The 12,679-nt window shown below is 40.6% G+C and overlaps 1 protein-coding gene across 2 annotated transcripts in view; it reads right to left on the bottom strand.

Annotated features, from left to right (window-relative positions):
* Window positions 1-12,679, bottom strand: part of CNTNAP2 (contactin associated protein like 2) — a 1,177,736-nt gene that overhangs the window by 607,725 nt on the left and 557,332 nt on the right. For both annotated transcript variants that reach the window (XM_026844012.1, XM_026844013.1), the window contains exons 5-7: window positions 8,565-8,768; window positions 5,143-5,327; window positions 704-847 (exon numbers count right to left, since the gene is read on the bottom strand). In XM_026844012.1, the coding sequence (XP_026699813.1) occupies window positions 704-847; window positions 5,143-5,327; window positions 8,565-8,768 (533 nt within the window). The remainder of the gene's footprint in view (window positions 1-703; window positions 848-5,142; window positions 5,328-8,564; window positions 8,769-12,679) is intronic.

Genomic DNA, 12,679 nt, shown 5'->3' with positions numbered 1-12,679 from the left:
TAATTCTTACCCACATCACCTTTATATGCCAGCAACCCATTTTAGGAACATTCAAAGCCTTTAAAATACAGTAATTGAAGTACATTCTTTCTTAATCACCCTGCCCATAAAAGCCACAAGTATGAAAATGAAAGCAACTATGAATGCTTAAGCAAGAGAAAAAAATAAGATAAGATGTAATGTTAATAAGCTAAATAATGATTTTCAAGTTTAATATCTTGAGGCTTTTCAGAGCTACCAGAAAGGCCTGTAGAAACATTCCCTTACAATGATTTTTGCACTCCAGCAATCTAACTAGCTCTGGAGGGATGGAACATACCCAGATTTAAAGCCACAAGAAAGCTGCAATTGATTTAATAATAAATCTTGACTGTGCAGGTTTTGGACTACTATAATTTGGGAGGAAAGGAAAGAAGTACTTATTGGTTCAGATGGTTTTCTTTTAAAGAGTAGTTATCTGATCCTGGAGGTTAATTTTGGAAAGATGAAATGGGAACCCAGAAGTAAAATGCTCAGACATAATAATTAAAAAAACCCCCTCATAAACATATATATAATAGATCTTTGGGTATGTGATAAAATTTGGTTTGTGTTCTGTATCATTCCAGTATATCACAAGGATATCAGCTACACATAGTCACAAACCTTCTAGTCTTTAGAAGGAGAAGCAGAAGTTTAGATGATCGTTAAATTATGCTCTTACCATATTAGAAGGTTCCAATTTCTTCCTCTTGGCAAGGTCAGTGATATTATTGCCATTGTAGTTGATGCTCTCCATGCAGCCTTTAAAATTCTTCCTACTGTTAGAACTTGGCTTCCCAGAAAAAGGCATGCCTCCAAAGGTTATCTTTGAATGAAACAGAAAATGGTGGATAGTTACTGGAGGGCAAAGACTTTTAAACAAAATTGCTGTAGAAGTATTTGCTCACTTTGAACACTCAAACAGGGTGAATGAGAGAGCTGGCAACACTGCTTACAAAAGAAAGCATCAAATAAGCACTGCAATCATAGAAGAAAAATCTGTAATGAATTTGTGATTGCAAATATTTATGGTAGCAAATCCCAAGTATTATTACAATTGTCCAAATAGTGAGCAGACACACATCACAGTTGTTCATATATGGACTGCTCTTCTGATCATTACTGAACAATACATATTTCAAACAAAGAATTTGAAAGAAATGTCCATCCCAGTATTTTTCTAAATGACAGTAGACATGAAATGAGCTGGATAACCTGATTCAAATCATTAATTCAGCTCTAACTGTGTGTCAGAGCCCAGACTGCAACACAGCAGTGGTGGCTCTAATATGATGCATTTGTTTCCTTTAATACTTACATATCTACTTTGTCCTGAGCATTTTTACAGTATCACATAGTTAAAGATGCTATCCCCTTTAGACAGAAGCACCTTCCACTACCGAGAACATGCTGTTATCGTGTAGTTATAGCCAATGAGGAGTTACCACATGACTTGGCAGGCCAAAGCATCTCCACTGAGAAGATGAAGACAACCACTGTAATGACTCAGCCATCAAGGTCAAACAGGAATTGGTTTTCTCTTAATTCTGAATTTCATTATTCTAAAACACTGCATTATCCAGAATCTCTAGTGATAAAAAAAATGAAGAAAACCAAATAATTTGCAAACTAAAAATGTTTGTCTCTTACAAAGTCTCTCCCTGCCACTCCATAGAGACAATAAAGGTCTCTACCACATCAGGGTCTTTTCTGAAATGTTTGAAAGTGAATAAATGCTATATGTTATCATTATTATTTTGCAGCCTAAATGTGAAGAATAAGGAACTCATGAGATCAGTCCCTGCAATCTACGTTAAGTATTTATATCCAATAGATGACGGCATAAATAGTAACGAAACCTAGCTTCCCTTCCCCCATGAATGGTCATAAAAATGTCTGTTTGTAGTCTACTGCTAAGATCTGGCAGAGCCAAGATTTTAAGTATCATTCATTGTTAATTCCATTTGTTATTACTGAGTGCAGGAAATCACAGCTTTAGGGACACACTTTCTGTTCTAAAAGCATGTAAGATATCACTTTCTATCCCGAAGAGGAAGCTTTGACTCGGCATATAGGAAGGACTAAAGCTATACAGCTGAAAACCAAAATCCTTATAAATATCACATACCAGCTATTTAAAAGCATTTTGTGGGACACATCCTCAGGTTTATAAACTGAAAAGACTTAAATTTAGAGAAGATACAGCATCTCACGTGAACTGAAGAATGTGAATGTGCGTATTGGGGTTTTTGTAGCAGGGGAAGGAGCTACAGCAGTGGCTGCCTATGAGAAGCTTCGAGAAGCTCCTCTGTCTCCAAGTGGGACCCACCTCTGGCCAAGGCTGAGCCAATTAGCGACAGTGGCTGCACCTCAGGGATAACGTATTTCATAAAGGGAATCTGGGAAGAGGAGGAGGAGGAGGAGTTGTGAGGAGGACACCTCTGAAAACACCGACCTCAGTGGAAGAAAGGAGGAGGAAGGTGGGGAAGTGTGCCGGAGCAGAGACCCCCCTGCAGCCCATGGTGAGAGGTCAGGCTGTGCCCCTGTACCCATGGAGGTCACTGGTGGAGCAGATGCCACCTGTAGCCCATGGAGGACCCCACGCCGGAGCAGGGGGCTGTGCCTGAGGAAGGCCGAGGCTCTGATGGAAGAAGCCCTGGCTGTTGTAGTTCAGTGCTAGGAGGATTGAAACATGCAAGAGGCATCCACGCTGGAGCAGCTCAGGAAATGGGAAGGACTCACATCAGAGAAAGTTTGTGGAGGACCATCTCCCGTGAGAGGTATGCCATGCTGGAGCAGGGGAAGAATGCAGGAGTCTCTGTGTCCCGTCCTCTGCCCCCCCCACCCCGAGGAGGAAGCAGTGGTGGACTGACTGTAAACCCCATCCCCTGCCCCTCTGCACTGATCGGGAGGAGAAGGTAGAGAAATTGGGAGCAAAGCTGAGCCTGGGAAGAAAGGAGGGGTGGAGGGAGGTGCTTTTAAGATGCGGTAATGCTTCTTACTGTCCTACTCTGTCTGTTAAGTGCTGTTGTTAGTGTTGGAATTAAACTGATGCTCTTTTTCTTCCACCATCGAGTCTGTCTTTTGCCCATGACCACAATGGGTGAATCCTCCCTCTCTGTCCTTATCTCAATTCCCAAGTTTTGCTTTATTTTTTCCTTCTCATCCTTGAGGAGGAAGCAGGGATTGAGTGGCGGCGTGGTACTCAGTTTTCCTCTGAGCTCAAACCATGACAGACTGTAGTATTTGAATGGCTTTCAAACATTCCTTTGCATGTTACAGTCATGTGTTTGGACAAGAGAAAACGGAAAGGAAAGCATTCTGAAGAAGAAAACTGCAAGAATTATGTAGCATGTCAGTAAGCTAAGAGGAACTCATAGGATTATATTTTTTTTACCTTGCAAATGCAATAAAATGAATGTTTATTCCTCTTCTGTGCCTACTTACCTCTTCTGAAAGAAGTTAACCCAGAAACTATTTTTTCTATGAAAAAATCAGATTTATCCACTGTGATTAAGTTATCACAAGGACAATGCTTTTAAATTTAGTATGTGATGACTAACTCCAAAACCAGTGAAATAACTGAGAGGAAAGGAAGCAGAAGAGGTTAAGGCTCTTGCACTTATATGAACCACAGAAACATGTATCCACACACACTTAAAGAAGTTCCATTAAATGCAAGGGGTTCCATGTACAAGGACACTGAAATGTATCTCTGAGAACTGACAGTGAGACCTCTAATGTTAGAGAAGAGAGGACGGTGAATCTCCTGGATTCTACTCTTACTAGAGGTAAACTTATTGTATGCAATGTGTTTACTATGTAAACATGGTACACACACACACACACACACACATATATATATATATATATATATATATATATATATATATACATATATATATACACACACACACACACACATATCTCCTCTCTCTCTGTGAATTGCCCAACCCTGGCTTCTGGCTTTCAGCCTAACTTTTTCTGTGGTTCGCTCACTTGAAAATCTTTTGTCAAATCTATTTATGCGAGCTTTCAGCAGCTCAAAACAGATCTTCAGTGCTCGATGAGTAATAGAGGGACAGGCAAATTTCCTCATTGTTTTCTCATTATAACTGCTACCAAGGAAGGCATTCATAAAGATTTGTTGGAATATAATTAAATATTTGATTCAGTAACATTTACAATCATAATTTTTTTTTTCAAACATTCATATCATATTCTTGATCAAAAGATTGTTTGTAAGAATATCAATACACAAGTTAATTCAAACTTTTCTACATTATATCATTCTGTTTGCCTCTCACTGCTTAAAAAGTTGCAAGGCTGGAAGTGCAGATATTTGGTTCAGCCTGCCACATTAATTCTGATTAAAAACAAGAAAGAGTGAAAGAAGATCATTATACAAAGTTTGTAATAACCAACATGCTGAAGTTCATATAACAATCAGAGGAACTGAGCAAGTTCATAACAGCAGAAGCCAGAATGCAATCAAACAACAAATCCGTGTTTAATTACCAACCATACTTGCGTCCATTAACCTGACAGATTAAACAAAAGTTTTCTTATAACTCTTTATTGCTTCTTTACAAAAAGAAGTTATTGATGGCAAATGCAAAGTACTCACCTATCAAAGACAAGAAAGATCAAGATTTGTATTAGTAAAAACGTTCTAATCTGCTTGCTTTGTTAAAAAGAAATACTTATTGTCACCACAGAATAAGGCATTCTGATTCAAGTACAAAATTATCTCCTAAATGGAATAACAGATTGTATGATTTTTTTTAATCTACTTCTTGCTTACAGCAGCTGCTTTTAGAGATTTTAAAAGTAGTGCATGCTTAGCTTGCTAAATAACATAGATCTCCTATTTTAAAACAAAAGGCTGAGATGACTCGTACACCAGATGGGATCTCGTAGATTAATGAAGAGAAACTTAATTTACACTTAAGAGAGAACAGTGTTGGAAAGAAAATTTCAGGAAATGTGAGTGAAAAAATAATTAAAACAAAAATACAAAAAAGTACCAAAACATGTTCAAATTATATTAGTTTTCTCTGCTTATATGACTTATCTTTATAAAGCCAATTTGAATGAATACAAACAAGTTCCACTGTCTACCTCATAATCCAGATCCAGGTAATCAAATTCTCCATTGGTTCTGAAGTGCTGCATGTGTCTGTCCAGGGTGAGATTGATGTTTCTCCCGTGGCGCTCTATGATGATGGAGTGCCAGTGGTGATCGTCCAAGAGGCTGCCTGTCATCACGGATGTGTGGCCATAAATAGAGCCAAGCTGGTTGCTGCCTAAAATGAGAATAGAGACAACAGCAATTCTCACCTCATAGCAGTTAGGCAAACATTTTCCTCTTGCTCTGTCAGTATTTCACCTGAATCATACCAGGCACACAAGAAGCTGGAGTAAGTCAGTTCACTATAAAGCTAAGATCTGCCCAGTGGAGAGTAGCTGCCATAAATACAAATAGCTAGACCAAATGCAGCAAGTATCTGATCAGTGAGCAGTGTAAGCAGGTTTTTGTAATAGTAGTCATTTGGAGGCGAACCAGAGAAGCAATCCCGCCTTTTAGCTGTAAAGTTGTTTTCAGTCAGAGGTTTTCTGTGTTTTCATCCCTACACGACAGAAATGAAAAGATGTCAACTTTGGGCCAGGTCTTGAGCTTTCCTGGAACTGTACTGATTTATGACTGCTGAGGAAGACATGGTGCCAGATAACAAGACACTTTGTAGACTCTGCCAGTATAGCTATACCAGAGAGCATGTAGGAAAAGTCTCAAAGCAGACTGAACTAACAGCTGTTAAAAAAATGTCTTCACAGAATCATAGAATGGTTTGGATTGGAAGTGACCTGAAAGATCATCCTGTCCAACACCCCTGCCATGGGCAGGGACACCTTCCACTAGCCCAGGTTGCCCAAAGCCCTGTCCAACTTGGCCTTGAAGCCTGCCAGGGAGGGGGCAGCCACAGCTTCTCTGGGAAACATGTGCCAGTGTCTCACCTCCCTCACAGGAAAGAATTTCGTCCTTCTATCTAATTTAAATCTCCCCTCTTTCAGTTTAAAACTGTGACCCCTTGTCTTATCCCTACACTCCCTGATGAAGAGTCCCTCCCCAGCTTTCCTGTAGCCCCTTTAATTACTGGGAGCTTGCTATAAGGTCTCCCCAGAGCCTTCTCTTCTCCAGGCTGAACAATTCTCTCAGGGCTCAGGGGAGTGCTCCAGCCCCCTGATCATCTTTGTGGCCTCCTCTGGACCCACTCCAGCAGGTCCGTGTCCTTCTGATGTTGGTGCCCCCAGAGCTGGACACAGCACTGCAGGGGGGGTCTCAGGAGAGCAGAGTAGAGGGGGAGAATCCCCTCCCTCACCCTGCTGGCCACACTGCTCTTGATGCAGCCCAGGCCACGGTTGGCTTTCAGGGCTGCAAGCGCACATTGCTGGCTCACAGTCAGTTTTCCATCCACTAATACCCCCAAGTCCTTCTTTGCAGGGCTGCTCTCAACCCACTCCTCACCCAGCCTGTATTTGTGCTTGGGATTGTCCTGACCCACGTACAGGATCTTGCACTTGGCCTTGTTGAACTCCATGAGGTTTGCACGTCCCACCAATCCAGCCTGTCCAGGTCCCTCTGGATGGCACAGCCCTTCCCTTCAGCGTGTCGGCCGCACCACACAGCTTGGTGTCGTTGGTGAACTTGCTGAGGGTGCTCTCAGTCTCACTGTCCATGTCACCAACACAGATGTTAAACAGTGCTGTTGCCAACAACGATCCCTGAGGAATGCCACTCTTCTCCTAACATAGCTTATTTCAGTCCTTCCTCCTGCAGCAACCTTCCTAGTCTGGAAGTCAAACTACTAGTAAGAGTACAGTTTTGCAATTCTCTGCTGTGTTTTCCAGGGGATTTTGCCATTGCAGCTATGCCAGTCAGAGATCACATCTCATTGCAATCTGACTGACATAGCTAAGCCAGCAAAGGTTGATAGCATGGATCTCAGCTGAAGCAGCAAATGACTAATTCAGCAGTAAGTTTAAAAAATTGCCGCACTGCCCAATAACTCGGTGCAATCTTCCATGTTCTGAATACATGAGAACCTAAAGCATTTCTGAAGCTGAGAATTTCTTACCATCAAGCAAGCCTGCAACTCAGACATTAAGATTTGTGCATGTTGATAACACATTCTGGCAAATCACACTTCCATGGCTTAAGACATTACTCCCCTACAAATGACCACACTGACTTTTTCCTGAAGGCCATGGATCCTTCAACAGCTGTTGGTTAAAAAAAAGAAAAAAAAATCCATGCATGTCCATAAGCCTCAGTTTCTTCAATACAAAGTCAAATCTAGTACAAAGTGAAACGTAAATCCAGCCCCCTGCTTCCCCACTCTCCCAGTATCTGAAACTAAGTCAATGGACTTCACCAGGAAAAATGAACACCCTTTTCCACTGATTCTGGTGCAAAGACAACACTCTCAGGCAGAGGAAGAATAACACCATAAACCTTAACTTCTATTTATTATGTGTGTCACAGGGCCTACTCGCATTTATCAGCCTAGTGATTTAAGAACATCCCCACCAAACACATACATGGAAGCTATAACAGCTTATAGAAACAGTCTGAGGAATATGGATAAAACTGGAAATGAATGGGTTAGTATTTTAATTGCAATTAAAATTGTTAAAAATAGATAGCTGCTGTAGGAAGATGTGCTTTCCTCCTCCTCATCTGCTCAGATTGATCTTCAGAAAAAGAGCAGGAGAAAATGCTAGTGGAAATAATTACTATTCAATGTAAATAATGAACAGAATAATTTACTCTTCACATATCTATAAGAGAATTAAAGAAAATTACTTGAAATCTTTTTCCAAAACTCTTTTGTTTAAAGGAAAAAGAAAATACCTGAAACAAGATGAAAATGGCTTTTTTTTTTTCATAATAAATGTACTTTATAAATCTGGTCAGTCATGCGCCTGTAGTCTTTCACTGGGAGGGAAAAAGGAGGCTGAAACTAGAGTAATATATACAGAATTCCATTATTTCCTGATGAACTGGTATGTCTTTTTTCTTTTCCTAATCCTGCTTCTCAGAGGCCAGGAAGGCTGCCGAACCTCAAATTCATGTGGCCCTGTAGCTTCCCAGATTGACACCTTTTTTGCTGCAAGGTTCCTAAGAGTGACCTTAATTCCTCTAGCACCGATCACAGTATCCTTCTCTCACAGAGAGTCACAGCTGAGGCCAAATAGAATTCTAGCAAGGCTCTGTTTGTTTGTAGAAAGTTTTTAGTGACAATATATTGCTGGTCCTGTCATTCTGTATGATCTTATTCTCATGGTATCTCCCATGGAGTAAAAAGGAAAGAGTGACACAGAAAAAAAAAACATATAGAAAGGGAATGAACAACATTTTTACCAAATTATCTGATCTAATGAGGTGGCTTACCATAGTACTGGGGAAAAAATGATGTAATATTTGACCTAAAATTTTTGTGGAAGAGGTAAAAAGCACACAAAACTAAACAATCAAAGCATACCTAAATTTAAATTTAGAACAAGTTTGGCTTTCTTCAGTTCCAAGGTGATATAGTCTCCTTGCTGTCCTTCTCCGTGGAAGATTACACCTTCGCTTTCAGAGGTCTTAAATTTCAGAGAAATGACATCTTTCAGTGTTTTCATTTTCTTGTTCCTGAATCTGTATGGTAACACGACATGGCCATCAAAATTGATAACATCAGCCCCTAAAGGAAAAAGAAAATAACATTGTTGATGAGCGATTATACATTCCTGTGGCCACTAGAAAAACAAACATGCCATATGTAGATTGTACCTGAACAGAATAAAAAATGTGCAAGCATGATATGCACTGTAAATAGATTTTCTCTTGACCATAATTTAATACTATAAAAAGTAGGAACCAGGCAGGACGTAAATTTAATCCACAGAATAAAAAAAGAACAGATTCAGGAGGACAAATACTACAACTGTACTCAACATCTTTTGTTTTCTCTCAAATATAGTTGCTGCCATGCACACATTCCTAATTACAGTTGAAAAACTTCTGAGTGATTATTTTTGCCTACTGTGGGCTGCTCTTCAGTAGGCTGCTTGAAACTTTTAAAAATTCTTTACTTGCTTTTGCTATTATGGTGGGAAGTAATTTAAGTTTTTCAGATTCCCTCAAAAACAGAGAAGCAAACCCACTGCTGCTGTGTAACTAACACAGAAGAATCTGCAAAATGCCGTTAAAACACTTTGTACACTAAGTCTAAATAATTGCATATATTTAAATTTGAATTTATATGGCTAGATTAGCTGATTATGCTAAGACCCGTTGCTTTTGTTCTTACAACATATGCCAGACACATTTAAACAGTGTTTACTTTCAACTAATCTAATATTTTACACCCTGATTCAGAGAAGAAGCAAACATGTACATTGATCCCTGTCTTGAGAATTTAGGAGTCACCAAAATGGTCTCCTGAGTCAATTTTTACTGCTGTAAAAATTTTTACTGCTGAGGACACACCTCAGCTGCTATCAAAGAACTTATGTGTAGCATTTGTATAGGTTGCTTTTTCACATGCTATAATTTCCAGAAATACTTATTACAATGATGTAAGAGCTATTTGAGTGTCAAAGAAGAGCATTCAATCAAACTTCATGATGTTTAGTATTTATTTTCTAGAGAAAAGTATGTAAAACCACAACCAATATTTCATTAATTATTTCTATTTCATTGTTCAGTCAAAAAATCCACAATCCATCTTGTATTCATCAACTAAGACACACCCAGTTGAGACTGAGGCTTGTAGTCATGTTGATTAAATGCCTATTCATACATTCTTACATCACCGAGCATAGCAAGATTTCAAATATAAAGACCAACACATTATGCTTCCATTATTCGGGATTTTTTCCCCACAAATCACTACTATAATAAATAGTGCTGTACTACTTCCAGGTCATTTGTTTTGCTGACACCGTGATTTTCTGCATGTTGATGATTATGTGTTATCTGTTTCTGGTTAATATAAACATTTCTCCTCTGTACATCTTTAATAAATCTGTATATATAATCACAATATGCTCATTATCCTCAATTGACACAAACTGTTGACTCTCTAGGGATTATTACAGAGTGCAGAGATTAAGTACTTTGCTACCTTGCAGAAACTATGTTTACAGTTCCTAAGACGGATATGGGGGAATCACGACAGTGGACAGTTGTTGACCTACAGGTCCACCTAATTTACACTAAAGACAAAATTATGGATCTTGGCACAGCATGGATCATCAGAGCTTGTGATTTTACCTTCACAATGCTGCTGCTCTTTAAGATTGAGAGTTTTAGAGATAAGTAATGCTTTCTGTAAACCAGCATAAAGTATAGGTATTTCAGAGTCTACCTGAGATCAAAATGTAAGACATGCTATCTCATACTCAACTCATACTCACACATTGGCTCAGATGCAAAGGCGAGTATTAATGCAAGGAGCATTAAGCATGTCAAAAAAAAGCTGTGTTAAACTTGGAAAGTAAGTCTAATCACTCTGCTTAGCTTTTCAAGTTAGAGCAGAAAAAAGTCATAGAAATAAACTTTCTCTATTCGCAACAAAGACTCCACAAAATTCCTTCTGTGGGAGTCAAAGAGATCTAGAAGACTGAGGAGGCGGATTCTATAATGCAAGTGTCTTCGTGTCTCCATAAGACATCTCTTTCCTTTCTAAAAGATTAATAGGCATATGCAATGCATTTCTGTTCCACACTAGTTTTTTAACATAGTTGAATTGGTAGCAGCTGACTATCATCAAACAAATGGGTAATAGTCCCTGAAAGATTTGAAGGCTCTTTCCAATGGCCAAGATTTATTTATTCTTTTTAATGCCTAGACTTTTTAATGGATCACATTGAAACATTACCATGTCTATGGAAAGGAAGTCAAAGGGAAGAATTTTAAATTTCTGAATTTTGAGTTCAAACCACTTCTTCAAATTATATAGAACCATATGCTGAGTCTTCCATAGCATTCCCTCAACCTTAATTACCAGGCTAGAAATAACCTGTGCCATCTCAGTGTAACAGTGCCAAGCTGGTGAAGACGGTGTTAAACTAAAGTTGCTGGGGAAGGAGAATTTCAATCCATCCCACTCCTACCAGTTTGATGCCCAGAGGCTGGAGAGGGATCACAAGGCATCAGAAGAGCACCTGAAGAGCAGCACAAGGGAATTCTAGCCAGTAAGTCAGCTTCATCAGAAGCCTAACTTAAATGCCTCTATGTAAATGCATGTATCTATCTATGTAAATGCACATATCATGGGGAACAAGAGGAGTTGGAGATGTGTGCACACCTACAGAGCTATGATCTTACTGGCATTACAGAGACATGGTGGGATGACTCCTATGACAGGAGTGCTGGAATGGAAGGACACAGGCTCTTTAGGAAGGAAGGCAGGGGAAATGGGGGGTGGGAGTGGGGAGGTGGGGGAGGTGTTGCCCTCTATATCAGTGACCAGCTGGAGTGCACGGAGTTCTGCCTGGACATGCGTGAGGAGGCAACCGAGAGTTTATGGGTCAGGATTAAAGGGAGGGCAGAGACGTGATGTTATAGTGGGGGTCTGCTATAGGCCCCCTGACCATGAAGATCAAACTAATGAGGCCCTCTATAGACAGATAGGAGCAGCGTCACATTCACAAGCCCTGGTCCTCATGGAGGACCTCAACCACCCTGATATCTGTTGGAGGGACAACACAGCAGGGCACGAGCAATCCAGGAGGTTCATGGAACGCTCGGATGATAACTTCCTTCTCCAAGTGATAGAGGAGCCAACGAGGAGAAGTGCTGTGCAGAACCTTGTTCTCACCAGCAAGGGGGGGCTGGTGGGGAATGTGAAGCTCAAGGGCAGCCTTGGATGCAGTGACCATGTAATGGTGAAGTTCAAGATCCTTGGGGCAGCGAGGAGGGCGCACAGCAAGCTCGCTACCCTGGAGTCCAGGAGAGCAGATTTCGGCCTCTTCAGGGATCTGCTTGGCAGAGTAGCGTAGGATAAAGCTCTGGAGGGAAGAGGGGCCCAAGAGAGCTGCTTAATATTCAAGGATCACCTCCTCCATGCTCAGGAGCAATGCATCCCAACAAAGAGGAAGTCAGGCTGTGAGACACAACTTGTGAAAATAGGTCCTGAAAGAAACAGCCCTGCAAGAAACAGACTGAGAACAACAGCCTGTGAAAGAGATAAAGGATAGCAGGGGGAGTGGAGGCCCTCCGAGCTAAGGAATGTCTCAGACATTCACAAGTAATGAAACTATAGTTATAGGGTGGATAGTGTGGAGTTCGAAGTGGATAAGGCTGCCCGAATAACACAGGATGCAGCTGGAGGGGGGATCCCTGTGGAGACAGACTGGTTCTGCTCTGGGGCACCTGGTCGAATTTCAAGGGCCATGTGTCCGGTGAATGAACTTTGCTTCATTATCCACAAAATGCATATTAAAGTTAACACCCCTGACTATGCTAACGAAGGCTAACAAGATCATGTTAATTACATCATCGCATAAATCACCTTACCCCTCCCCATATATGGGATATGTAGGTATGTGGGTCGACCTAGGGGATGGACCCAAGGAAAGTGGGTATAAATTGAAGGGGGGTGGGGGG

The sequence above is a fragment of the Athene cunicularia genome (genome assembly GCF_003259725.1).
Source record: "Athene cunicularia isolate RWA chromosome 2 unlocalized genomic scaffold, athCun1 chr2_part2, whole genome shotgun sequence".
Lineage (NCBI taxonomy): Eukaryota > Metazoa > Chordata > Aves > Strigiformes > Strigidae > Athene > Athene cunicularia.
Note: the sequence above shows the minus strand (reverse complement) of the source record. Positions and strands in the feature narration are given on the sequence as shown.